Consider the following 25,752-nt stretch of genomic DNA (forward strand, 5'->3'; position numbering starts at 1 on the left):
TGCGGCAATGTCGAGTATGCAGTGCAATACACAGCTGAGCTTGCTTTTGATGCAAAGCAAGGGAGTACGCTCATCTTCTGTACGTAGTGAAGCTTCTCGAATCGACCAAACACTGCACAACAAACGAGCATAGCAAATCGATAAGGTGAAAGGAAGCAAATGAGCCACTCACCATTACACCAGCGCCTGCATCTTCGCTTGGCCATGCGCCAGAACTTTTCTTCGCCCACATTGTCACCTCTGCCGCCGTACCCTGCGAGTTCTCCACCTAAGGAACCACCAGCGTCACCGGCTCCTTCACCACCCTCTTCACCACCAGCACCTGAGCCATCAGTACCTGCAAGCGACGAGAATAATATGCGAGCGACACATATTCGCCCGCGCACCGCGCCCGCATCTCCAGAGCGTCCAGGCACAGCGTATAGCACGCGCTCGACAATCCGCCAGGTCGAGCCGTCACCAGATAGCCTCAGCGACGCGCTCGCCCTGGGCTTTGCACATGGTGGCACACCGGCACCCGGAACCTCCTTCGAGCCTTTTTCGCTGTTCAACCCAGGTCAAGACGGTAAGACCGAACACGACGAGCACGGCATGCACCATTCCAGCATCGAGCCCACCGCCCCAGTAGTAGCGCTGCGCCGCGGCGGCACACCATCTGGTCGTTCCTCACCACGCAAGAGTCGATCTTGCTCGCCGCAGAAAAGCAGATCTGCATCTCCGCGCAAACAGCTAGTTCGCACACCAACACTACCCGTGCACCAAGAATCGTCATCATCTGCGTGCTCTGCCGTAAGCTCCGAGAAGTGGGAAGCACCCGACACGCCCTCTCCAATTCCGCACGAGCAGCAAAGAGAAGCGTATGCTCCACTGCAAGTCCGCAGGCCGTTCGCGGAGTCGAACAGTGAGGGCGAGCCTGTGGCAGGGCATGATACGCATCCGAGGATTGCGGATTATATGCGGAAGATGATGCAGCAGCAGCAAGGTGCCAGGTCCAAGCCAGGCGAGATCAATCGCTCGCAAGTCGAGGTTCCAGAGCCAGTAAAGAGAGTCGTGGGTCCGCCAGCGCCGCACATTGTACAAGCCATGGTGCAACCCGACAATCCGTCTCAGACTCTATCTCCTTTTTTTGCAGCGCAGAGGCAGGCACAGAAGGAGCCGGCGCGCCATATCAGCGTATCAAGGCGCAGTGAGGCATCGGGTGCTTCTGTGGCGAGCAAGCATAGTATCTTTTCCACGCCGGGCAGGGATGAGATGGAGAGGAAGAAGCCGATCGTCGAGGAGGATGAGGGGCCGTTTGCGACGGCGACGAGTATGCAAGATCTTGAGCAGAGACGGAGGAGGGTGAGTGAGGGGTCGAAGGATGGTGATGGAATTGGGAAGAGGGTTTGTGGAATGAAGTGTGTAGTGATGTAGGAGGTGCTTGTGGGTCGTGGACATGGAGTCTGGATCGCTTGTAGGTGCGGGGCGCATGACTGGGACTTGTTTGTAGGCCTAACTGTGTATAATGATGGACGGAGACTTCGGGAGGGAAGGCCGAGTTCGTATTATACCTGTATAATGACCATTATAGACTCAAGATGAAGGTTTTTCTCCCATCGCGCTCATCATTCACTGTGCGCGTGAACTTTCTTGTAACCAAAGGGTCACTCTTCCCTCCTAGTGATCAACTCAAGGCCCCTTGAGCCCCACACTTCAGTCCTTCTCGACACAAAATGGATGCCGCGACCCCTTGTAGCCAACAAGCACCGATGCGTGCATGACAACGCGGCCAACTTTCAGCGCATTTCAGCGACGCTTCCTCCAAATGGTTGAGTCCACTCTGGATCCACGATGCCACTGCAGCAAGAAGCAATTGGTATCCTTAAACTGGTGAGTACCTCTGACATGTCCAATTATCGGAACATTGCTGACACGTACTCCTACAAAGCCTTCCGGGCCAGTATATGAGAGAGTCGAGGGGCTACAGAGCTGATGGTGCAGCTGGTGCTGTTTCTGCAGCCAGTAGAGGGTAGCTCATTAGCGTGCTTGGATCTTGTTGGAGATACTCGTATCCGATGAGATTCGTTGTATGTCGATGGGCCTTTGCAGCAAACCTTGTGCAGGAGGTTTTCGGGAGACTAATGTTGAACTACTGTTCATTTTCAGCGTTACTAAGCTACTCCTCCTTCTTAGTTGTCGTTTCGGCGGCAATGTCGAGCGCCTGGATGATGTCGGATCCAAACACAATGGTCATGTATGTTGGGAAAATGACCCAAAGGCCGCTATTGTCTGTTAGTAAGGAGTATTGAAGTTTCGAATAGGAATTTGAACTTACTTCATGACACCATAAAATAGGAAAACGGTAAACCAGTCGTTGTGGCCGACGCTCTTGAAGTTCGAGAAGTATTCGTTGAAATCTAACCGCGTTGGTTGGATTGGCTTCAACTTCCACAGTGCAAGGGCAATTCACTCACAGTAAAGCACTGTCTTGCTGACCGTCATAACAGCAGCCGTGAAGCCAATGAGTAGCGCACGATTTCCGTTCTTGCCGCGCACTTTGCGACCACCAGACAGCCATGCGCCCAGTCCATCACCACTAACATCGAGGCCAGTTCCAGTCGCCGCAGGGACGCTATGATTGTAGATGATCATGACATACAGACCGTATAGAATCGTCTCGACAGCATTGAGCGCACCCTGCGCGCCGCCAAAACCATTATTGTTCTCCCATCCGGGCCAGCCGTATACGTGGTCGATCGAGGCGTAGATCTCGTACGGCTTCCAGATAGGCCATTGAAGGAAGCCTCCGGCCATGGTGTGAGGACGTAGCAGGATATATAGTGTGTCCCATAGCACAAGGGGCAGTGAGACCGTGAGCCAAAGGATCGTGAGGTTCGATGCGGTGTGGCACCATCCTGATTCGCCAATCTTGGAGGGTGAAGGAGGCGCAACCGCGTCTTTTGCATCGGAAGCCTTCAAGACTGCGTGCCTAGCGACCGCCTTTGCAGAAGGCGAGACGTTCAAGGCAGCAGCACGTGTAGCGGTCGTAGGACTTGTGGGCGCAGGAGATGCGGTCGATGTGCGCGAGGGCCTCTTAGTAGGTGAGGGCTCAAATGCGGGAAAATCGCCGCGAGGATGTTGGCGCGTAGAGACCATTGTGTTAATTATAGCTATGCGATTGCGATTGGGAGGTTTGCCAGCAGTAAATCGCAAGCGAAGTTTGGTAGTAACAGTGAGAAGATGTTTTGTGATGCGCCAAAAGTCTTGCACGTCACTGGTGGGGAGAGCCTCCGGTGTTTCCCATTCTGGTTGCTTTAAGCTGGAGAAGGGAAGGTGCGTCTTCGCAACCTGTGCTCATCCTCCAATGACCTCGTTTGCGTGTCTTCCATTTTGTCATTGGTCAAATTTTGAAGATGCCTAACTTCTGGGAAGTAATTACTGCGGTATCAGTCGGTCCGTACGAGGCCTGATTGCTGCTACTCAGACTATTCTGGGCTAGCACGTTTCGGTACAGGTAAATATTGTTTTCTCCTAGCTAGATAGCAACTCAGCGCAGTAATCCATCGTAATCTACCAATGGCTTCACGCCGCCATAGTAGTCAATACGAACAAGTTCGAATCTTACGGGCTGATAACTAGTCAGAGAACTATGGTAACCCTGTCCATTCATACGGCCGCCTACCATGTGGTATGCACATTCTTGGTTGAGCTGGTTCGCTGCAGCCTACACAAGCACCACATGACAGTGCTTATGTAGCTTTGTCATACGTCTGGGACACGAAAACTCGAGAAGACGGACTTGCAACTCTACCAAAGCTGCCTCGACAATTACCGCAGATGATCAACGACGCACTCACTGTCACGAAAGTGGTCAATCACCGCTACTTATGGATTAACCGCTACTGCATCGACCAAACTGATGTTACAGTCAAGCATCAGCAGATCCAAATGACGCGAGACATTTATGCTTCAGCACAAGTCACTATCATTGCTGCGGCTGGCAATAATTCAGATGTGGAGTTGCCTGGCGTGAGCCTACTAAGAAACTCCTCACCTTTGGGTTACCAGCAAGTATAGTCAGTGGCGTTGATACTGGTAGATGGCACTATCTGTGTCAAGAACTCAGTCGCAGCATCCGCATGGGCTTCAGCAGCTTGTACATTCTACAAGAGTTTTGTGTCACGAAGGTGCTTATTCTTCAGTGACTGCTTGACTTTCTACGTTTTTGAGGATGCGTTGGCAACCGACCTTACCTTCCTTGGGGTTGTCGGATACACAACAGGCGGTTCGCGTCTGAATCTTGTTCAAATTCTCGACCAGTGTTTGGCAACCCGGTAATAATTGCAGCTCAGTACAGGATGCGATCAGAAACCCGATACTGTATCGAAACATACTCTACTCGAACCCTTTCCTACGATTTGGATGCCTTGAACGCCATTCTTGGGATCTTGAACTATTTTCACGCAATGAAAAGCCCCCTGTATCTCACATCTGGGGTACCCTTGTGGCTCTTGTAGATGCTGAAAGTCCGTTCTCGCGTGGCTTTCCCCATTGTTACGAGTTCTCGATTCACTGGTACCATGGACTACCGTGTCGTCGTCGAATTGACTTCCAGAGTTGGTCCCCGCTTGCTTGGGATGACCCAGTAAAACATGCTGGTAACACGTACTGTACGAACACTGTACTGATGGTGCCCTCTGAGTACAAAGTGGCGATTGTCTGCCCAGGTGGCCTCTACGCCATTGGAGACTACGTCAGAACCGGACAGATACAACGCGATTCAGGCAACACAGGTGCGCCCGCCCGCCTTGCCCTGATTGGAGTCCATATAATACCAACCAAACTCGAGCAACGGGACAAGGCATTGGATGTCGTTTTGCAACCTCAAGATTTTTCCGAGGTCATCCTGCCGATCTTCTGGAATCAAACACTATAGGTGGATGAAGATAGAAGCGACATCGTTGATGCTGCCATCACGACCTACCAGCATGGCGACGTGAGTATCATGCTCCTCAAACCGAGACGTTCGCATTACGAAAGAGTCGGCCTCATCCTCTGGGGTTATCGAATTGCAACTTATACCGTGCGCAACCGCAACGTTAGCCAAAGAAGTTCTTCCGATCATCGAGAGACAAAGGTATGCACCCTCCAATATTTGCGCTGGAACATAAACGGGACATCATTATTGCATGAAGCTCCAAACGGTTGATGTGTCTGGTCTCACGAGACTGCTTGCAAGACAGCAAGATGCCTACCTGTCGCGCTGCAAGAAGCAACTGCCAATCCTTGAACATCTTCAATGGAGTTTGAGGGCCTTCAGCAAATCTCAAATACTTGCTCACCGTAGACACAACACTCGGTAGTCCTCTGCCAGCCTGTTCATCGTCAAGACGTCGACAATTCACTTTGACTGCCTCTCAGGTGCTGGCACTTGCACACTTGTATCCACGACTGCGGATGCGAAAGATAACACCGCTGCTGCAGGCATCACCTACCCGTTTCTGTTTCCGTAGGTCATCTATTCGTCTCCGTTTCCGAACATCTCAGGCGCACTTAGGTGTTGTAGACTATGGTACGTGGTCTTGTCGTTGGACTGCGGGTACGCGCCAGGATGCCGTCGTTGTCGTGGCTGAATCGAGTTCTGTCTCCAAGCATGCATCCATGACTCCTTAATTTCCCCAGTTGCAGCGCCGCTCAACTTCATCTACCATCTAATCAGCCTCAACAAGAACATATAGAACCCTTTGTAGGTGCGTTTGGCTAAGCAACAATCCTCTTGTTAGGCACCGTCCCATCGCCCGGTCCGCGGTCATGTTGATCTGCGGCGTTGGTCGGTGGATCGGCAAAGGACGCAGGAACAGACGGGGATCGTTGACATCTGACGTGCATGCGCCACGCTTCTGATGGATTGGCCGGCGAAGCGAAATGGTGAAGTGCAGCGAAAACGAACAAACAAATTTGAGCTGCGAGTCACAACATGACAACCGCATGGATCGAGATTGCTCTTCTCCGAAAGCAAAGGCGCACATCTATCTATGCTTGAGATAACGGTGCAGTTGAGTGCATGACTATCAACTAAGCTGCAGTGGTGTCTAAAGAGTCTGAAGAGTTTGATCAGGTTCGCGCATGAAGAACGCAACACCGTCTCCACCGCGCGCTTCGGCAGCTGACAAGTCTCCGCCTATGCATTGCTTCGCCTGGCGTTCCTGCACCAGCGTCTTCAGGCGCGTCTTGCCTGAACGGCGATCGAGACCTTCGAAACACCGAGCGCCCTCGCCGCTGAGCAAGTTTCGAGATCGTGGGGCTTGGCCCCGGCAAAGCCCTTGCATGGACCATAGCGGAACCGGATGTTCGTCATTTGTGTGAAACAGCCGTCAATCTGTCAGCGGCAAGGCAGTTGACATGACAAGCGGCGAAACAAGGATGACGTGGACGCAGGTTGAAGCGAAGAAAGTGATGCGGTGGCACATCTGGATATTGAGGTGGTTGACGTCTCGTGAGTGCTATCTATGAGGTTGATGCAGCCCAAACGACGATTTTGGGTGCGTGGAGGCTGGATAGATTGCAAGATTGCTTTTGGTTCTCGCTTTGCATGTTGCGTGCGCAGGCGCAACCGAGTCGTTGGAGCCCTCCAGGGCTTGGTACAGAGGGTTCTACAAAACACAAGAGCCGCTTGCAGTTGCGGTGACAGCGAGCTCACCAATAGCTACACGTTGTTCGTCTCTGCAAGTGTAGCCGTTATCTAGCTGTCAAAGCGGAGGCTATGCCTCGATAGTAGAGGCATGAAAGCTACCAACTTTAGCGAGCATCGAGTAGAGGACTGCAGATATGCGTGTTACACAACAACGCCAGGTATCGCGATGGTCTGAAGCCGCCCGCGTGGTACAATCGCTCAATCAGATCGAATGAGAAGAGCTTGTCTCGGAGGGTCAGCACCTTTGTGTTGCTTGACAGCCAGGCATATGCATGCCGTACCCAAACGGCGCCTCTCCACCGGTTTCCTACAACAAATGGAAGCTGCAACAGACAGTTGCTCGTGACAACAGGTCCTGCAGCGAAGTCCTGGCTTGTACTAAGGTGATGGTTCACGAAAGGCCGTCTCTGCAGGATGTCATTGCCGGTAAGACAGGATGACCCAATCTCAGGTCGTGATGACGGTGGGTTGGCATGCTTCCGATAGTAGAGTGCTGGAAAACCAAGATGAGACGTCCAGTGCCAGTCGCAGAAAAATGCAAGACGGCCTTGAACCAAAGTTGCGTGGCTTCGTCTCCTGCGCGAGGAGGCGTGGTAGACCTGATGACGCGGCCAACGAACGTTTAAACAACAAGAACGAATCGTCAACACCTCTAGAGTCCGGAATTTTTGTCGAGACGGAACTCACATTGACGACGTATCTGCCGGTTTGGAAGAGTTCGTATTGACATTAACACCAACAAGATACCGTGTACTGGGTACCATCTGCTGTAACACAACGGCTTCTTCCTGCGGAGTACCTTGTAATCTGTAGAGTGATGCAGCCGCAAATGGCTAAAACGCCGCTGTGAATCGAGGCCGGTGGCAGGAATGAGATTGAGGGTTGCCAAGGTGTTCGAGACATTTGGCACGTGAGGGGCCGGCTGCGCCCACGCGTCCCTGTCTCGAACTGCTTGTCTGGCAGCGAACCAGCTGTGTGTGAACCGCTCACCGTTGATGACGCAGCTCTCTTCCATTATGAACTCGGAGAACTAAATACTTCGGAACGAAGGATCATTTGAAACGATCATTTTCGCGAGTGGCTTGTGGAGGCGCGGTTTCAGCGTCCGCGGTCCTGCCCAGCCGCCGAATAGGAGCCAACGAACCCAAGCCTCCTGGAGCACTACCCCGGTCCCTGCAGCGCTAGCCCACCTTCCAATCGTAGCCTGCAAATGCCCTCTGATAATCAAAGTCTCATTCCATCCTACCCACCCACGGCCCACGCCTACAAGGGATCTCCTCTTCTTCTTCCCCAACTTCGTTCGTCCAAGCCGTTCTTTACTTCGCTTCAGTCCTGCCGTGCAGTCTCTCGCTTCCCTGCCGGCTCTTCCAAGACTTTCCCCTGGTGGACGATTTATTGAGGCCGATCGCATCGACTCGACTCTCATCTGTGATCACGTCACCTGGGTTTTCTGGATTTGCCCTTGCTTCACTCACCGGGCTGCCCTATCCACCTCGACCGCCGCCGGCGCTGTGAACAGTTCCCCAGACGTCAAGTGAGCGTCCAGACAAGCCTCTGTGTCACCACCCAACTTAGGCTTTACGGACGTGCCTGAGAGAAGCTAGCTCGGCGCACTCACACTCGATTTAAGATACGACTTGATCATTCACTCATTCCCCTTTGGATTCACGGCATTCGCCTCTTACGCATTTCTGTCATTTGCTGGCCAAGACAGATAACACTCGCTACCTGCCTCCAACGACGTCTAAAGATCTACCCCATCTGGACCGGTCCATCAAACCACAAAAATGACTTTCTCAGAAACACTTGGAAACGTTGTCAAGCGTGCGGGACATGGAGAGGAAGACAACACCGCTGGACTTGAGAACATTGATGTTCAGAACTACCTTGGCCGCATCTGGTGGTGCTTCGTTGTTGTCTTCAGTCTGTACCAGGTCATCCTCTACTTTGTTCGATATGTCCGCACAGTATCATGCCTGAACAACGAAACCCAACGCTACTTCGCCATCCCCAACCACCTGTATGCTCGCTTCAAGAAGTCGTGCCTTGACGCACCCCTCTGGCACACTCGTCACCACCGCGAGTTCAAGCTGTCCTCTGCCCATGGTATGGGCACCCTTCCTAGCCGTCTCCAGAGTTTCTTCCTTGTCGGCTACTTCGCTGTCAACATCGGATTCTGCGTCTGGAAGATCGACTACAGCAGCTTTTCGGCCGGTGCTGGCGAGCTCCTCAGTCGTTCCGGTATCATGTCGGTCATCAACATGATCCCCCTCTTCCTCCTGGCCGGCCGCAACAACCCCATCATTAAGCTCACTGGCATCTCCTTCGACACCATGAACTTGATCCACCGCTGGTTTGGACGGATTGTGATCCTCGAGGCACTTGCTCACACCATCTGCTGGATCGCCAACAAGGTTCAGTCCAGTAAGTGAAGATGCCTACAAATCCTACGGATGCTTGCGCTAACTTTTACATAGAGGGCTGGTCTGCTGTTCAGGCATCGATCACTGGTAGTGAATTCATCATGACTGGATTCATCGTACGTTCACATACACACTAAATCCGAATAAGCACTGACACATCGTAGGGCACCGTTGCATTCACCTTCCTCCTTCTTCAATCCCCGTCGCCCGTCCGCCACTCGTTCTACGAAGTCTTCTTGCACGGCCACATCGTTGGTGCTGCGCTCGCTCTCGGCGCTGTATGGGTCCACTTGAAGGAGCGCCCCCAGCAGCTCATGCTGTACGGTGTTGTCGCTATCTGGGCTGCTGAGCGTTTCATGCGCTTCGCCCGTCTTGTCATCAACAATGTTGGCAATGGTGGTACCTCGGCCGATGTTGAGGTGCTTCCTGGTGACGCTCTCCGTATCACTGTCAAGATGGCTCGCCCTTGGAGCTTCCGCCCCGGTCAGCACGCATATCTCTACATGCCCTCGATCGGTCTCTGGACAAACCACCCCTTCTCCATCGCTTGGAGCGAGGAAGAGGAGGATCCCCACCACATCGACGAGAAGAGTCTCCCGATGACCAACAACGATCTCGCCCTCCAGAAGTCCAAGACCAGCATGTCCTTCATCGTTCGCCGACGAACTGGCTTCACCGACAAGCTCTTCCGCAAGGCTGATCTGTCTGCCTCTGGACGTTTCTCTACCACTTGCTACGCCGAGGGTCCTTACGGTGGTGAGGATCTTAGCTCATATGGTACAGTTATGCTGTGGGCGGCTGGTATCGGTATCACTCACCAGGTGCCTCATGTTCGTGACATCGTTGCTGGCTACGCCAACGGCACCGTCGCCACACGCCGTCTCACCCTTGTCTGGATCATCCAGTCTCCTGAGCACCTTGAGTGGATCCGAACCTGGATGACACAGATTCTCTCCATGCCGCGTCGTCGCGAGATCTTGAAGATTCTCCTCTTTGTCACTCGCCCCCGCAGCACAAAGGAGATTCACTCCCCATCATCGAGCGTTCAAATGTTCCCTGGTAGGCCCAACGTCCAGAGCCTTGTCGACCAGGAGATGCAGGAGGGCATCGGTGCTGCTTGCGTCAGCACTTGCGGTACTGGTGGCCTGGCTGATGAGCTTCGCCGTGCTGTTCGCAACCGCGAGCTGCAGTGGAACGTTGACTTCCGCGAGGAGTCTTTCTCGTGGTGAACGTCAACATCCTTCCATCCGTCATTCATCTGCGCTGTCCTTCTACTCGGTATACCCTCATGTCACGACAATATTCACCATCTACTTGTCACCTACCACAAGCCAAGATTTTCTGCAATATAACCTTTGCTGATTCATTGTACACATTTCATTACGTTCGTCCGGCTTTGACCGTCTTCTTACTATACACTCTCCTTAACATTTTTCCTTGACTTGCCAGCCGGCTGTGTAGAGAAAGGACGCTTAGGTAGAAGTGGCTCATGAATGCTATCATGTTGCCACCACGGTTCTTCTATTGTACTGTATATATGGGTATCTCTATCCCGAGGAAATCAACGACTATGACATGACTTGACTGGTCACTCCAGACTTTGTTCTGAAACACTACGCATCAGTGTATGGCCTCATGACTCTCCGTCGCCGCTTCATGAGCTTCTTCCATCGCGAACCGATGCTGAATCTCCTTCCACCCCTTCAACACCACATCAGCCATGACTCCAGTCCGCCCTAACTTCTTGATCGCCTCCTCAACACTCACAAGATGACTCTCATACGTCGCCTCCTCCTCGTCAACTCCCGTGCCCTCATGATGTAGCGGCTCGTACCCCTCCGGCTCCATCTTCACTCTATCCCTCAACGTCAAACTATGCGGGTATGCTGGTGGCGGCTTGTATGCCGCGCCAACCTCGGTTTCCAACTCAACTTCAAGACCGGGAGGCAGAGTTTCTGCAATATACCAGTATAGAACGTACTGCTTCGACCCATACCCGAGCGGCATCATCTGCATCCAAACCGGTTCCGCAGTGAGTGGAGGGGAGTCGACGCGCGGGTGTGCTTGCGGCTGGCGGTGCTTTGTGGGGAGGGGAAGAAGGCGGTTGCGATATCCTGACTATCCACGAACAATACGTCAGCAGCACCCTCTCACCCTACTCATCATAATGCAAGGCTCACCTCCTCATACCCCTCTCTCTCAGCGCCCGTGCGGCTATCTTCCCCTGCATCACGCCGCCCTTTAGGCAGGAAGTAGTACTTCTCCCCGCGCCGGTCGGGCGCACTACATATCACGACGCGTTGCGACGCGATGTGGAAGATGGCGACGCCGCCGCCGACAACTAGGTCTTCGTCGGAGAACTGTGCGATGAGGGGTGGGAAGGAGGAGCGTGGTGGTTCGGCGGAGCGAGGCATGGTGGGGGTGGGAGATTGAGAAGTTCCAGAGGGTAGGTGTATACACATGCGCTTCAGGTTATAGAGCTGTCGAATTGTACGAGACGGGAGAGCTGATGGCTATAAGGTATTGTGGGAGTCATTTTCGAACGTTGTACGTGTTAGTGCCTACGACATGGCTGCGTGAGGTTCACCGGAGGTGCGCTGATGGTCACCGGCGGTACCCCGCCATGTCAGGATGACCAGGGGATGAGCCTGGAAATTTCAAGGCTGCCCCACCAGAAGGGTGATTGAAATTTACAACACCTGCAACGAGGTGTTGATCATCTTGTTATTATTTCATGAATATAATTAGTATAGACACAAATTCATTCATCAAACAGATCAACATCTGGCCTAATGGCCCAATGGCAAGGCGCTTGACTACGACTCAGTCCGATATCAAGAGATTCCAGGTTCGACCCCTGGTTAGGTCATTCTTTTGCTCTTGCAGTAGTATATTTTGCCAATCACATTTTGAGTGCTGTTTGCAGCATCTGTAATTTTTTTTGGATGATTGTCCAATGTTAAAATCGGGGAAAGCGCGACCCGCTTTACTCTCATAGGTGAATCAAACGATTGTCCGTTTCCGCAAATTTTGTGAGGCACCTATGGCATGTCTGCAGCACTAACAGCAACCTGTAAGTATTTCGGAGACTACGACGAATATCGCTTCGCATCAAGCCATCGCGAACACGATGTGTTAAGAAATAGAGTTTGCGTTGTTGTTGCAAAGGACGTTACCCTAACATTGCTGTGCATCGAATCAAAGACACCTGATACACAGACACCTTCACAACGCGCTGTTCATCGTATCTGGTGTTATTCCTTGATAATTGAGCCTAAAACCTAAGCGCATTGAAGTCCTGAGATAGATAGGCGTTGTGTTGGAGGAGTTGCGAATTTCCTGAAAGATTCACAACGCTTGGAAAACGTGTAACACATACTATTTAAGAACCTACCATTTCTGTGTAATCTATACCAAGTCGACACATGGGAGTAGCATCATGACTGAAGCTCTCATCTAGGACAACCAACGACCCAGATTCCACGTTCGATCCCCGGTCAGGAAAACATGAATCGAGCCTCGGGCCATGTGTAACGTTGAAGAAGATCCATTGACTAAAAACAACAGTCCATAGCGCAGGCATGTTTCGGCACCAGTATCCTCTAGTGGCAGTGTTTTGAGGTGCCATTGACAAGAAGGTGAGCTAGGTGAATATGAAAGAGCGTCGCGCACAGCTAAACCGTGTACAGTAGAGAAGGCGCTCCCAACACCAGATCGCCTACACACTTTCACCTCGCCGCCAACTCCACCCTGCTTAACCACAATGCCGACGTATCGCAGCATCAATATTGCGCTCCACTCGCAATTCGACATCGAGACTCTCCCCGAATACTTCCCGCCGCCTTCCTCACCATCTCTCGACTCTTCCCTCAATCTCGCTCCCAGCATCCCGCCGCTCATCGACGACACCACATCAACATGCTCCATCCATGTCCCCGTGCTGCCCGGCAGCCAGTTCTGGATCGCATACTCGGTCTCACCGCCTGTGCCGGAAGGGCACTATTTCCTTTTCAAGCTGTACATCGATGGGGAGAGGGTGGTGAGCTGGAGTACTGGGAAAGAGGATGGCTGGATGGGACAGACTATGTTTGGGCTATTTCAGAGCGAAGGGGGTCATGGCGGGGTTGGTGAGAAGAGAAGGGTCGAGAAGAGGGTGCTTTGTTTCAGCGCGCCGGATAGGAAGGGACGGATGAAGGATGGGTGTGTGGAGATTCGGGTGCATCGCGCGAATGGGAGGAAGAGGGCTGAGAGGGAGGTGGGAGTGTTCGAAGAAACAAAGCTTGCAAAGAAAGAGGGCGGCATCAGGTGAGTCTGCAACAAACAAAGCTAGTGGAAGAGGGATGCTGATCCACCAGCCTCGTCAACGCTGGACGCGCGGGTCCTGAGCAACCCAAGCGTTTCTACAAGTTCGCACTCATTGACCCGGTCGATCAGCCCTTCGCCACGTTCCGCTACTACTACCGCACCTGGGAGCAGTTGCGCGACCTGGGTTTGCTGGACAATGAGTACTATACGGAGAGCGAGGAAAATGACATGTCAGTTATCGAGCCTGGCGAGGACAGCGCACACGGCCAGAGCAGCAGAGACGATGCGAAGCCGGTCCAAGTTGTCTATGAAGACCCGGAGGACGTGTTCCAGGCCGACGGCGATGGCATCTCAGTCCACGACTGGAGTACGGAGGGATCCAGGCAAAACGCGGAGGATACCAGCAAACGCTTCTCTACGTCAACCCTTCGCACCTCCCATCCCGATTGCTCGTCACCGCGCAGAGACAGCATCGCTTCCGGTAGCTACATCCCGCGTGGCGCCCCAGCTTCTGAAGTCGCGACAGGAAGCCCGCAGTCACTGCGCCACCGCGGTCGCATGGATACCTACCGCCTTTCCATGCCACCTGCCATCAAGCTTGCCGCTCCTGAACCAGCATCACGACCTCTTCCTCTCCCAAGGAAGAACGACTTCTCTTCGTCCACAGCCTATCGCCCACACCCCGCATATCCCGTCGAAGAGTGGACAGTGCGAACCCCGAGCCCAGTGAGATCGATTCGAGACGGTATCACCACGCCACAGCTGGAGAGGAGGAAGGGGTTGGGCATTACGGGCACAGGATTGATGGGTGTGATTTCGTCGACGTGGAAGCGGAGTGTTAGCGGCGCTCAGGCTCCAAGGAAGAGGGAGATAGAAGAGGGACCTCGGAGTACGTCATCCTAGGAACGCACCACGAGCGACATGGCAGGAGGTCTACTTCACCGGCTCCGACACCTGCAAGGGACGAAAGGCCATACTGGAGGAAACCAAGGCAGCCAGCCGAGACAGTTATCGGAAGAACAGACGATGTTAGTTGGCGACGCGCATGCACACTGCGACCTCGACTTGTGGTCATAGAGCTAGATAGCGTCCCAAAGCTGCATTGCACGAGCCAAGATGGTACATGTTACAGAAGAGACGGCTTCCAGTCGTGTGCATGGTGAGCGATGAACGTGAACTTAGCGCGTGGGTCCGGCCGAGGGTTGCGCCGAGCTGGTCGTAACAACAAACAATCAATTGAACACCACAACAACGAGCCCTGGCGGCATCACATCATTCCACAATAGCGATTACCACCACATGTATAGCTGCATGTCTTAGCGAATATATATACACGCATCATCATGGCCAATGACGAGGAGCTGCCCTGGAACATCTCGCGATGCAACCGCCTACTACGACCGCTGTTGTCTAAACTCGCGAAACTGCGAAAGGAGCTTGAATTGCCACGAAGCGCCCACCCAGAACCACGTACGACTTCTTCTGCCTTTGCCACCAAAGCCACCCCGAAGAAGACGACCAACTTTACACGACAGGCGCACAAGCCCCGAGGATTCGAGAAGGCACGCGACCCAGACTGGAGGCCGGGCGCCAAGAGAATCAAGAAGACTTATAGAGGACGTAAGGCGAGGAGGCTGACAGGCCCGAAGCTGAGCAGCGCAGATGTTGAACATGTTGCTCGGCCGGGCGAGATTGCGTTCACGCCTCTCATTGCTCGCATGGGGGGCCAGATAATGGACAGTCCACTTACGCAAGGCTCGCCATTGCGGAAATATACGAAGAACCGCGGGCCCCTCGTGGCAAGCATCGATCGGGCCGAGAGCCTTGGGCCAGAAGTGCCTGCAGATGTGAAGAAGCTCGTGCTGGGGGTGCTAGAGGCCTACGCCAACATTCTGCACGCAACAGAGGAGAGGAAGAGCAGGAGAGGCACGAGTTCACTAATGAGCGCGTGTCTGAAGAAGCTCCCGGCATACATTGAGCTTGAAGAACACTTTGCGCGACTGGACCAATTAGGAGAAGAGGAAGAGGACGATCGAGACATTGCGAGCGAAGTGTACGAACACCTTGAGACGCGGTTCGAACAGCGGCGTGGGCAAGGCTGGCGTCCCTTCAAGCACGTGGTACGGGCACATGCCACATCGCTGGTGTGCAGCGCTGTCGCAGATCGCATCACTACTATGGATACTTTGGCCTACTTCCACAGCCATTGTCTGGATGTTGGCGCATACGATGAAGCTGAAGAGATCCTTGTGGCCGCTCTGCCCTCACTCGAGCCACTGTCCACTCCCCTCAACATCAGAGCCGACCTCTTTGGCGAGAAATCGGCATACATGTCGACTGCTAAACTGTTTGTTGACCGCACCGGTCGATACCGTTTCCTCTATGATCTCCTCGAGCACATGGTTGCGCATGAGCTTCTGCCCCTGGAGTGGCTAGCGACGACACATATGCGCCCTGTGTGGGATCGGTTAGTGCGCACCATCACGGAGGGTGACCAGCGCGCGTTGGCATCTTGTTCTCGCTTCCTCGAGACCTGTATGCTTGCCGGCATGGGACTTCCTGACGAGAGTCTCCTGGCAGACGAAGTCACCGGGTCGGTTGCGAGGCGCTTTGTGCCATCTTCAAGAGAGGACTTGCGCCAGGCTTTGAACACAACCTTCTCGAGTCTTCTCACGGTCTTGTGCAGCATAGCTCTTGTTAACAGCAGCCGCGAGGAAGATGCTGGGAAGGCCATTGCACGAAGAGTCACCTGGACATTGGATGCCATCGCTATTGCCCTTGCATCTCGATCAGACATCGACGCCGAGCTAAGACTACTGGAGGCAGGTTCAGACGACCTGCAGATCTTTGCGCAACGCGCTTGTTGGACCATTTTTGGTCCCTTCCTGGTACGCCTCGAAGCGCTCCACAGCGATGATAGCATGATCAACCTGTCCACCTCTACACTGATTCGCAATCTGAGCAACATCATGTGTCAGTACTCCGCAAACGGCGTCAACTCCTCAACTGTCCTCGCCACACTCCCCATCCTTCTCTCAGCCACAGCACGCGGCACCGGTCGCATCTATCGCGACTCCGGCTTCGACCAGCTCCAGCGCCTCGTCCAAGCAATGACTCGCCTCTCCGGCCACCGGCTCCCCCACAAGCTATGGACACTGAAACGCATAGGCCTAGAGTCCGCCACCGAATTCGCCAACGACACCGACGAGGCCCAGCACCTCAGATACGCAAACGAAGTCGAGAAACAAATGCGCACCTCAGGCCGCCTGGTCATCATGCCCACTCCCCGCAAGACCGATACACCCTCCACCGCTGCGGGGGGCGGATTTAGATGGGAAGATGGTATTGGCGAGTGGGTAGCTTGCACCCCCTTTGTTGCGCGTGCCAAACCCAACAATCGCCCTAGTCAAAAGCCAGTCCGCGCGTTGGAGCTGCTGCCAACACCAGTCCAATCTGAAGATGAAGAGCGCGCAGAGTTCGTGCAAGACTCCGAGCACGAGCGCGACGATGAACCAATCCTGCCCTCCTCTCCGATGCTGCACTCCAGTCCTATCAAATACGCCCCTCGACGATCGACTAGCAGTCTGGGAAAACGCACGCGCGCATCGAGTCCGTTCGTTCTTGTACCAGCGAAGCGCACGCATTTGACGCCGCCGGACACCCCCGTAGCTTTCTACCCCGAGCTCCCGACAGACAAGCGCAAGGAGGGCGAGAGGAGATGGAGGCGCAGCACGATCGAAATCAAAGCGCTGCGGCACAGACTGAAGACGCAGCGGTCGCGGTCGTCACGAGAAGGTGGGCTGAGGGACGTAAGGAGGGTGTCGTATGACTTTGGGATGGATGGAGCGGACGATGATGTTAGTGAGGATGAGCTGAGTTGTGGGTTTTGATCGATTGGGATCTGGGTATGGTGTTGGCGTTGGCGTTGGCGTTGGCGTTGGCGTTGGCGGACATGAGTTCTGGGCACGATAGTGTTGGATATTGTTTGAGATACCCTGTATTGTTCGTATATCGTTGCTGAATAGGAGATCTACATCGTCATCGTTGCCCTTCGCTCGATTGTGAGGATGTACAAACATGGATTGGGAGCGTAGAAGCTCGACCTGATGTGATTCATATGTCATGTGTGTATGCTATGGTGATAGATGTACGGCCGTCGCACGTCGGCCTCCAGGATGCGAACGCTAGTCCCGTGCTCTGAATGTAGGAGAAAGCCCAGAACGCCCGAATGTACTCTATATGGTGCATGTAAGTGTTCAAAAAAAATATACAGCTCCGCCAAATAAGAGAATATTCGCTCAACCATCACACTCACATAACAAGGCAGCCGCCAGGGCCACTTCTTGCGCGTCGCCTGCGCCCAACACCACCAGTAGTGCCGGCACCACCCTCTTCCTCATCAGCATGCATCATCTGCGCCTCTCGCGCCCTCCTGCGACGACGACGAGCGCCAGCACCGCCAGCTCCCGCCTCCTCATTCATCATCATCCAGTCTGCCCACTTGCGCTCCAGCCGTGCAGCTGCAGCGAAATCACCTCTCAGAACGCGCTTTGTGTGCTCTTCAATGGTGGGCTGCCAGCTGTAGAAACACTTCAAGCCAATGACTTCGCGGGGGTAAGTTGCCGTCTGAGAGGCAGCTGTAGGCGAGGGCCGCGAGATTTCTGCATTTCGAGACAGCACTTCGCGGACGCCTGTCCATGTAACGTTTGCACAATCGTACGCGACAATGCGGAGACCGATCTGCGGACGTTCGGACCCGGACAGAGCGCGGGCGAGACGGTTGCGGTGGCGCATGCTTGCTGCTGCTTCGGCGAGGACAAGATCGGAAATGCGGGTGTTGTCCATTTCGAGAGAGGTTAGACTGGTGCAGGATTTGAGGACAGGCAGCATGCCGGTGTCGCCGAGGTTTTCGCAGTAGGAGATGCAAAGGTGCTTAAGGTGTGCGGCGCATGGAGCTTCGGCGAGAGTCTTGAGGACCTCGTTTGAGAGCACGTCGAGCTCCTCGATGTCGAAGTGCGTTAGGACTGGTAGTGTGGGAAGTAGGGAAATCAACGTCTCGTCCGTCAGACCTCCACACTTCGAAAGCTGAAGGCCTTCCAGGAATGGGACGTTGCCAACCAAAGTCTTCGCGCCAACGTCCGTGATGGTGCGGCAGCGAGTAAGATCTAGATGCTTCAGCTTGCGAGGCGGAACAATCGGTCGGTCGGTGAGCACATCGATCTCCTGATCGACACCTTCAATAAGAGCAGCGAGCGACTCATCGTTCAGGCTGTCACAGTTCATCAGAACCAGCCTCTCAAGGGTGTTACGCTGGAAAAGCTCAGTCATCAGCTCGATGTCGTCCCAGCCTCGCACTTCGCCCACTCGCAGATCTCGTAGCTTGGGGCATCCTTGAACGACCTTGAGAAGTCCGCGGTGATCAATGTTATTGCACCAGGAGATGTTGAGAACCTCTACTCTCGGGCAATTTGTTGCGATGATCTTCATCGCAGCGTTCGTGGCGCCAGCCAGTCCAGAGAGGTTGACGTGGACAAGACGGGTGTTGGAAAGAAGGAAGGTGTGGATCGACGATCGATCGATTCGACATCCCTCGAGCGAGAAGTTCTCAAGGTTCTGACAGGCTTCTAGGAAGCCGTTCTTGTTCCATCGCTCGCGTAACTGAACGCAGCCTCGAAGGTTGAGATCTTTTACGAATGGCCCGGCTGACTTGATGATGTTGATCAAAGCGTCCGCCGAGATGTTGCGATAGAACTTGCTCGTGTCCAAGTCGCTCCACAACTGACCATCAAAGCACATGGCATGCCATGACTTGGACACGCGCGAGCATCGCACGATCTGCTTCGGTGTGAGGTATTGGAGGATCTGGATGCGGATTTCGGCCGGCATGTCTCCCCAGAAATTGAAGACCGGCTTCTTCTGGACCGTCTTTCGGATAGGCTGCGAGAAGTAATCGCCCTCGGTGTCTAAGCCAGCTCTTGAGTGTGGCCTCCGGCTCGAGGGAAGGGGTACTGAAGACGCGAAATCAGGCGTCCTCATTCGCAGACGGTAATTCTCGTCACAGAGGGGGCTGCCGGGGGGGCTATTTGCGACAGATGTGGGTGCTGTTGAGAACCCAGTGGACAGCTCAGACGAGTATGAGCTGCCGAACGAGTTTCCATATGGCGAGCCTGTCCCTGCCAGCGACACACAAGACATGGAAGCCTTTGGCTGGCTCCTCAGACTGTGTGATGGCGTCCTCCCCATGGTTGCCAGGCTCAGACTGGGCGAGGAGCCTATCCGCTGCAGTCCGCTGAGCAGACGTTGTCTGCCCTTGAGCTTCGGTCGGTCGATTGGGAGCGCGTCTATGGCCGGAGCGCGAGGCGTTGGCGAGTCCATGTCTTCGGGATACTCGAGGACCACGGCGTCAAGGGATGTTGGCTCCATTTTTGCTGTGTTATCGCAAGATATACGGCCTCGGCGATAGTGAGCGGACTCGTGCGGGGACAAAGAGTCCTAGTAATGTCTTGATGTAATGGAGGAAGGACAACGACTCAAAACTTCCAGGACGACAGGCCCAAAAGCTAGGCTCTGTCACTGCTGCAAACCAAACGAGAGTGAAAATAGAGAACACGGCCAATCCGGTGGTTGGGCATGCGCGGTTTTTGGTAGATACAGCCCCAGTTCTAGAAAGCGGGGAGCGGAGGCCCGTGTACGCGACGATGTGAGCGCTAGGAGACGAGGCGTGGGTCAACGAGCCTCAGCCGCGGAGGCGAGACTTGAACATGCAGACACTATAGTAGTGTGTTTTCTCGCATTTAAGGAGAAGAAATAACAGTAGCTTAGTGTTGAAGCTCGAGAGATCTTGTGCATCCATGGCTTGCCTTCCACAGCAGCCGTTGTTATCGTCGCTATCGGTTGGCTATCGATTAGGAACTCGCGACCCACTTGTTCACGTGCGCCACCTGCTGGATCACCGGGACCAACTTCTGGAAGGCGCCAGTCAAGCGACCATCTCTGCGTCAAACAACTGTCGCGTGAGGCGATAACAGCCGCTCAGACTACAAGGGTTTCACAGCAATGCTCTACTTCTGTAGCATCCAAAGCGCTGAAGTCTTCGAGACTGCAGGATGAACTCTCGGTCGGTTCTCCTCCTTCGCGGCTCGCGATGCCGCCATATGCAGGGCAAACACGTACTAGTCGTATTCGTACACAATCCCACCAATCTGGACCATGGTCAGTCCCGAGTCTTTGAACCGCTGGACACGGCGCCCGGTGCAGGACCCTTGCAGTCTGCCGACTGTGGTGTTGCTGATCTCTTGTACCTTTCACGAAGATCTGCTTGAGAGAGCCGAGCTTTGCGCTCTTGTGCAGCATGGGGTCAGATGTCAGCCTGAGGCCTTTGCATGAACAGCTCACCATTAACAGAAGCCTTGATTGGCCCCATGTCTGAGACCTGCGCATGCGTGACCAGTAGTGCGATAAGAGCAGCATATCACGACTCTGAGGTGAGCACGCGGACAGGAGCTCCCCTGGAGTGATGCAGAGCCTTCCATTGCAGGCTTTTTATCCTGCAATATCCTCGTATCTACACTCTGCTTGTACTTTCTGGCCATGCAGGGTCGAAAACACAGCGCCGAGATATATGACTACAGGTTCCCCACTTCGACGCGAAAGCTTCGAAGACTACTTCGCTCATGAGTATCGACATTCAACAGTCGTGTCAGTGCACAACTCATATCTCCTCTGCATCGTGCCGAACCTCCATTATGGACTGGCTAGAGTCGTTGCAGGCATGCAGCGCAACACCTCACGGTTGACTAACTATGTGTAATTCTTCCTCATCCAAGTCGGTTCGCACCGCTCCTGAGCGCAACACCGCCAAACCCAACGACCTCCCTCTTGTCAAGTGCCGCCACAACCGTACACAAGACGCCTGCCGCGATAAGACCCGCCCGCGCTAGGTTCAGCACTCCCCACTTGTCAATCAACGCATGCGTTGTCTCGACCTCAGCAACACCAGCCTCAACGGCCTTGTCCTCCAGCGACGTTGACTCGAGCTGCCTCATCCTAGCCTCCAGCTTGTTGTTTAAAGGTACAATAAACGCAAAGGTAAAGGGGACTATGCTGGGAATGAGGATGGCGGCTGCAACGTTGAGCTTGAAGGGCAGGGATGAGGGGTCCTCTGTCAGGCGTCAGCCGTTTGGCATTTCGACGATGGATTAGACAGAAACTAACGGTGATAGGCGACATATGCGGTTGCGAGACCGCTGAAGATCGCGAGCGGCTTGCCGTAGAAACCGCTGTTGGTAAGGACGGTGAACCATTGCTTAGCAGCAAGGGGAGCTGGTGCTTGCATCACGGCGGGCACAGCGTTGAGTGAGAGACCTGCATCCTGCCCTACATTTACGCCATCAGCCATGTATGCGCTCGAGAATGGTCATAGCTCTAATATGGTACTGACCAAGAAGATACCCGCTTGCTGTGATACCGAGTGCTTGCGCGATGAACAGACCTGGTGGGGTCTTTTGGTTGAAAAGTGAAGCCATCTTTGATTCAACGTTAAGGTACAGGAGCACAACGAAGCTGTCGAGCTGCTGGGGGTGGTGGTGGCCTTATCATTGAGCTACCCCAGACCCCCACCATCATAGCTCCATTGCCTACACACCTCCGAACCTCCGCATTCGATCAACCACAGAATCAACAACGTCTACTGAGGGCACAACTACGCCTATAAAGAATCAACGTTTAGATGATCTCGCAGTGTTCGGGTTCACGTGCGTCAAAAGGAGCTTGATGCTAGACCTGAAGCGGAGGCTACCAGAGTCCAAACATGTCGATCTATGATGAAACCGCAGTGCTACATTACCAACATCAACCTCACTTACTCTTTGCCAGATCTCAACCGCGTCCTACATGACTGTTACCCTCCTTTCCTCTGTTCATTCTTGGGTTAATCGAAATACGCGTCTTTGAAGCGTAAAGTCATCATTCACAGCTCGATCCATTACAGTCGTACAGAGACAGGCCACGATCGGCGCATCCAAAGAAGGTCTGCACGCGCCGCAAACATGTTCTGTAAGCACCTCCAGAGTCCAAACGTCATGCCTAATCCGAACCATTCCCAGCCTTCAACTCAGCCGCAACCCTCCACCACGTTACCCACCTCCCACCATCCACAACCTTCGCGCGCGCCCTCGAGTGCCTCCACAACCACGACCTCTTAATCCGCCTCGACCCCGAACTCGCGCACTACTCAACCCTGCCCTCTCCCTCCTCAGCGCCCTCAACAAAACGCTACAAAGTAACAGACAGCATGCACACGCTCCCGGCCGGTCTGTGGGATACAACCGTAACCTTCGAAGCGGACATCACCAACACCGAGGACGGCATTGAGTGGATTATAAGGGCGCCGCTGGGCTTGGTGCAGAGGACGACGTGGAGGGTCGTCAAGAGGGAGAGCTTGGGCAAGGAGGAGGATGCGCTTGTGGTTAATGGCGAGGGGGAGTGGAGTTTGGTTGAGGATGTGGAGATCAAAGCGAATCGCATGTTAGTGGGGACAGTGAAGGGGAAGTGTGAGGAGAATTGGAGGGGTGTGCATGGGCGGTTTGTGGGGCATTTGGGGGAGAAAGCGTAGCGCATATGTATTTGGAATGTAGAGGAATTGTACTTTCAAGAGAAGGCAGGCGATGATGTGTAGCTCTGACGCGTTCATTTGTGATGAAGGCTGATACCGACGCACCCAACACCTGCACAGCGACATTTGCGGGATTACAGCACAATGGGAATTGCGGAAAAGAGACCTCCTCGCAGCGTAAAATCCACTTGAAGTAGTTCGTGCAGTATCGCAGATTGTAGTAGGGCCGAGGGCCGTGTGGGAAGATCACAGCTTCGCAGACGGCCCAGAAGAGAGTACCTGCTCGGCTTCGAGAAGGAGAAGGTTGAACCCCTTACCTGTTACGACCTACATACGCCGCCTCTGGCTCGCCTTCCAGAGTAGCAGAAGCCTCACGCCATAATGCTTCTTCAATCCCATGGCAGAGAGGTTCTCAAAGGAGGTCGACCACTGAGTGTCTGTCTTTGCCAACGATCTAAACAAGCTGGCGGTCGAACTCGCGAAGGAAGCCTACGTAATGGATGGGGGGCCTGTACAGCAACGCAGCAGATTATTCGCAGATACCGTGCACCCGATGCTATTTGCCAGAGGTTGGAGTGGTCAGCTTTGGGGCCACAGAAAAGAATGTGGGATTCTGTTGGAAAACACGAAGCGGGAGCCGGGAGATGATAAGCCTCAAAGTGGCCGCAAGACAAAAGACTTGTAAGTCCTCCTTATTGAAAATTCCAGTCATCAAACTCAAGTCTTCGCTCAGGATCTCAATGGCCGTCCGCCAATAGATGGCTACACAGCTTCAAGAGAAGTGACGAAATCCGTGACAGAAGAAGAATGTCCCGCGAGTGGACTGTCCAGAGTATCCGAACCAGAGGCATGAATCAATCGCTGCGGTATTCTCAGACTTGCTACGCGAAGGCTCGGAGGAGGAGGCTGAGAAGGTGGCTCTAGAACAGAGCGCCGGCGCAGCAGAAGCAAAGCCCGTTATCAAAGTTCAGATCAAAGAAGTGTTTCCAACGATCGAACGACCTAACGTGTTTTATCGGCTCGTGCACGACATCGGCTCGTGCACGACATCGGCTCGTGCACAATTCCCACACCAAAACAAACATTTTACACCATTTTCAACACATGATAGCTCAACACCATGACAGATTTAGATGATGCGCTTGCAGATCTAGGTCCTTACAACCCTTCTCAGAAATACAGCTACACTAAGTGTGCAGAAAAATATGGTGTTAATCGATCAACACTATCGCGACGACACAGGGGCAAATGCAGGGATAAAAAGAGGGATATGCGCAACAACAACACCTCAATACACAACAAGAGCGTGAGCTTGTCAAATACATAGATGAGCTTACTCGACGCGGGTTACCTCCTACGCGTGAAATGATACGCAATTTCGCAGCAGAAATCTCCCAAAAGTACAGGGTCTGTTAATTAGTCTGTTCGCATCAGCACGGACTTTTTCCTCAACGCTGAACTCGTGATCAATCATCCCAACTTCAACCTCTTACTGCACAACCAACATGACCTCATTTGGAGCTCAGATTTCAGCAAATCGTGTCACAGGAGGTGAATTATCAGTGCGTCAAAGAGATTCTATTATCTCTAAGCATGAAGCTGGCTGCAGTACCAAGGAGCTGGCAGAGGAGTTTGGCTGTTCACGTCGTGCAATCCAGAAGACTATCCAACGTTGGAACACAACTGGCAGCAACCTATCTAAACCCAGGACTGGTCAACCACCTAAGCTATCCTGTTGAGAGAGAAGATATCTATTCAGGCTTGCTTGCCAATGTCCAAAAATCGAATACTCAGCAATGCTACATGACCTTGGACTCTCAGTTTCAGCTGCTACCATTCGATCAGCACTCAACAAATATGGCCTTAAGAACTTCAGGGCCCGACGGCGACCAAAGATCAATGCTGCTACAGCTGCTCAGCGTCTCAGATATGCCCATGAGGGTCGAAACTTCAACTGGAAACGGTGCCTTGTCAGGTTCAGTGATGAATGTTCAGTCCAACGTGGCTCTGGAAGGGATACTGAGTGGTCCTTTGGCTATCCTGATGAGAAATTCGACCATAACAAAGTCACAGAGGTGACTACTGATCGTGGGAGCCAACAGATGGTATGGGCATCAATATGGATCACACCTGGTGGTAGAGTTGGTCGGTCACCTCTAGTGATCATGGAGAAGGACTACACTTCAAAGGGTCAGGGGTATACAAGCCAGTCCTATATCAAAGTACTTGACCAAGGCCTTCTCCCTTACTACCAGCCAGGAGATCGATTTCTACAAGACAATGCTCGAATCCATACATCAAAGGCAACCTCAGAGTATCTAGAGAGCCATGGGATATGGACTGTCAAACACCCAGCATACTCACCCGACCTCAACCCTATTGAGCACATGTGGTGGGCCTTGAAAAGGATTGTTCATCTTACCCACCCTGAGCTTGATCATATTGGTAATTCTCAGGAGGACTGGGACAAGTTTTGTGAGGCATTGAAAGAGGGGTGGCTTGCTATACCTGACACGCTTGTGCGCAATCTTATTCATAGCATGCCACACCGCCTTCAGGCAGTGGAACAAGCGCATGGCTACCAGACAAAATATTAGCTTTTTGCGAATAAAACTAGCTACAAATTATTATATTTGGTCTACTATTGATGGTGCAAGAGGTGGTTGAAGTAAGGGTGTGAATGTTGGTGGGGTGGCTTGTGCTCGTTCGGCGAACAAATTACTTTCCTAGTACTGTAC

The 25,752-nt window shown here is 53.3% G+C and overlaps 11 protein-coding genes and 1 non-coding gene across 12 annotated transcripts; 8 read left to right on the forward strand and 4 right to left on the reverse strand.

The window, feature by feature from the left end:
• Nucleotides 1-204: 204 nt before the first annotated feature.
• On the forward strand, nt 205-1,413 carry BU25DRAFT_463860 (uncharacterized protein; the record flags this gene model as incomplete). Its single annotated transcript, XM_033710636.1, has 1 exon — nt 205-1,413. One exon carries the CDS (start codon nt 205-207, stop codon nt 1,411-1,413), a length of 1,209 nt encoding a protein of 402 aa, XP_033555460.1.
• Nucleotides 1,414-2,155: 742 nt separating this feature from the next.
• BU25DRAFT_495910 (uncharacterized protein) lies at nt 2,156-3,170 on the reverse strand (the record flags this gene model as incomplete). Its single annotated transcript, XM_033711895.1, has 3 exons — nt 2,454-3,170; nt 2,315-2,396; nt 2,156-2,261 (listed from the first exon to the last, which is right to left on the reverse strand). Exons 1-3 carry the CDS (start codon nt 3,133-3,135, stop codon nt 2,156-2,158), a joined length of 870 nt encoding a protein of 289 aa, XP_033555461.1. The 5' UTR covers nt 3,136-3,170.
• Nucleotides 3,171-8,280: 5,110 nt separating this feature from the next.
• BU25DRAFT_241357 (ferric reductase) lies at nt 8,281-10,521 on the forward strand. The gene is made up of 3 exons (XM_033701526.1): nt 8,281-9,097; nt 9,151-9,212; nt 9,261-10,521. The coding sequence occupies exons 1-3, from the start codon at nt 8,461-8,463 to the stop codon at nt 10,323-10,325; spliced, it is 1,764 nt and encodes a 587-aa protein (XP_033555462.1). The 5' UTR covers nt 8,281-8,460; the 3' UTR covers nt 10,326-10,521.
• A 240-nt stretch (nt 10,522-10,761) lies between these two features.
• On the reverse strand, nt 10,762-11,471 carry BU25DRAFT_312081 (uncharacterized protein; the record flags this gene model as incomplete). The annotated part of the gene is made up of 2 exons (XM_033702151.1): nt 10,762-11,214; nt 11,277-11,471. Coding segments are annotated over 2 exons (648 nt in total), but the record flags the coding sequence as incomplete, so codon positions are not given.
• A 411-nt stretch (nt 11,472-11,882) lies between these two features.
• BU25DRAFT_t145 lies at nt 11,883-11,965 on the forward strand. Its single transcript has one exon. It is a non-coding gene; the product is annotated as a tRNA-Arg (tRNA).
• Nucleotides 11,966-12,672: 707 nt separating this feature from the next.
• BU25DRAFT_416282 (uncharacterized protein) lies at nt 12,673-13,629 on the forward strand. The gene has a single exon (XM_033707740.1). The coding sequence runs from the start codon at nt 12,860-12,862 to the stop codon at nt 13,403-13,405; it is 546 nt and encodes a 181-aa protein (XP_033555464.1). The 5' UTR covers nt 12,673-12,859; the 3' UTR covers nt 13,406-13,629.
• A 1,115-nt stretch (nt 13,630-14,744) lies between these two features.
• BU25DRAFT_354879 (uncharacterized protein) lies at nt 14,745-17,291 on the forward strand (the record flags this gene model as incomplete). Its single annotated transcript, XM_033703536.1, has 1 exon — nt 14,745-17,291. The coding sequence occupies one exon, from the start codon at nt 14,745-14,747 to the stop codon at nt 17,289-17,291; it is 2,547 nt and encodes an 848-aa protein (XP_033555465.1).
• A 133-nt stretch (nt 17,292-17,424) lies between these two features.
• Nucleotides 17,425-20,267, reverse strand: BU25DRAFT_241430 (RNI-like protein). The gene has a single exon (XM_033701527.1). It carries the CDS (start codon nt 19,822-19,824, stop codon nt 17,713-17,715), a length of 2,112 nt encoding a protein of 703 aa, XP_033555466.1. The 5' UTR covers nt 19,825-20,267; the 3' UTR covers nt 17,425-17,712.
• BU25DRAFT_416284 (uncharacterized protein) lies at nt 20,237-20,726 on the forward strand (the record flags this gene model as incomplete). Its single annotated transcript, XM_033707741.1, has 1 exon — nt 20,237-20,726. Exon 1 carries the CDS (start codon nt 20,508-20,510, stop codon nt 20,721-20,723), a length of 216 nt encoding a protein of 71 aa, XP_033555467.1. The 5' UTR covers nt 20,237-20,507.
• Nucleotides 20,727-20,958: 232 nt separating this feature from the next.
• Nucleotides 20,959-21,955, reverse strand: BU25DRAFT_416285 (uncharacterized protein). The gene is made up of 3 exons (XM_033707742.1): nt 21,842-21,955; nt 21,616-21,777; nt 20,959-21,562 (listed from the first exon to the last, which is right to left on the reverse strand). Exons 1-3 carry the CDS (start codon nt 21,924-21,926, stop codon nt 21,219-21,221), a joined length of 591 nt encoding a protein of 196 aa, XP_033555468.1. The 5' UTR covers nt 21,927-21,955; the 3' UTR covers nt 20,959-21,218.
• A 493-nt stretch (nt 21,956-22,448) lies between these two features.
• On the forward strand, nt 22,449-23,014 carry BU25DRAFT_463868 (uncharacterized protein; the record flags this gene model as incomplete). Its single annotated transcript, XM_033710637.1, has 2 exons — nt 22,449-22,455; nt 22,506-23,014. 2 exons carry the CDS (start codon nt 22,449-22,451, stop codon nt 23,012-23,014), a joined length of 516 nt encoding a protein of 171 aa, XP_033555469.1.
• A 1,120-nt stretch (nt 23,015-24,134) lies between these two features.
• Nucleotides 24,135-24,576, forward strand: BU25DRAFT_483260 (uncharacterized protein; the record flags this gene model as incomplete). Its single annotated transcript, XM_033711168.1, has 1 exon — nt 24,135-24,576. One exon carries the CDS (start codon nt 24,135-24,137, stop codon nt 24,339-24,341), a length of 207 nt encoding a protein of 68 aa, XP_033555470.1. The 3' UTR covers nt 24,342-24,576.
• Between the last annotated feature and the right edge of the window lie 1,176 nt (nt 24,577-25,752).

This window comes from Macroventuria anomochaeta (assembly GCF_010093625.1).
Source record: "Macroventuria anomochaeta strain CBS 525.71 unplaced genomic scaffold BU25scaffold_58, whole genome shotgun sequence".
NCBI classification, from domain to species: domain Eukaryota; kingdom Fungi; phylum Ascomycota; class Dothideomycetes; order Pleosporales; family Didymellaceae; genus Macroventuria; species Macroventuria anomochaeta.

Excerpts from the sequence above, each read along its gene's own strand:
- BU25DRAFT_241357 (XM_033701526.1), top strand. The coding sequence starts at position 8,461 with ATGACTTTCTCAGAAACACTTGGAAACGTTGTCAAGCGTGCGGGACAT. Across the intron at positions 9,098-9,150 it reads CGCCAACAAGGTTCAGTCCA|AGGGCTGGTCTGCTGTTCAG; the intron begins GTAAGTGAAGAT and ends ACTTTTACATAG. Across the intron at positions 9,213-9,260 it reads TCATCATGACTGGATTCATC|GGCACCGTTGCATTCACCTT; the intron begins GTACGTTCACAT and ends GACACATCGTAG.
- BU25DRAFT_241430 (XM_033701527.1), bottom strand. The coding sequence starts at position 19,824 with ATGGAGCCAACATCCCTTGACGCCGTGGTCCTCGAGTATCCCGAAGAC.
- BU25DRAFT_416285 (XM_033707742.1), bottom strand. The coding sequence starts at position 21,926 with ATGGCTTCACTTTTCAACCAAAAGACCCCACCAGGTCTGTTCATCGCG. Across the intron at positions 21,778-21,841 it reads AGCAAGCGGGTATCTTCTTG|GGCAGGATGCAGGTCTCTCA; the intron begins GTCAGTACCATA and ends GCGTAAATGTAG. Across the intron at positions 21,563-21,615 it reads CGCATATGTCGCCTATCACC|AGGACCCCTCATCCCTGCCC; the intron begins GTTAGTTTCTGT and ends GACGCCTGACAG.
- BU25DRAFT_416282 (XM_033707740.1), top strand. The coding sequence starts at position 12,860 with ATGCCGACGTATCGCAGCATCAATATTGCGCTCCACTCGCAATTCGAC.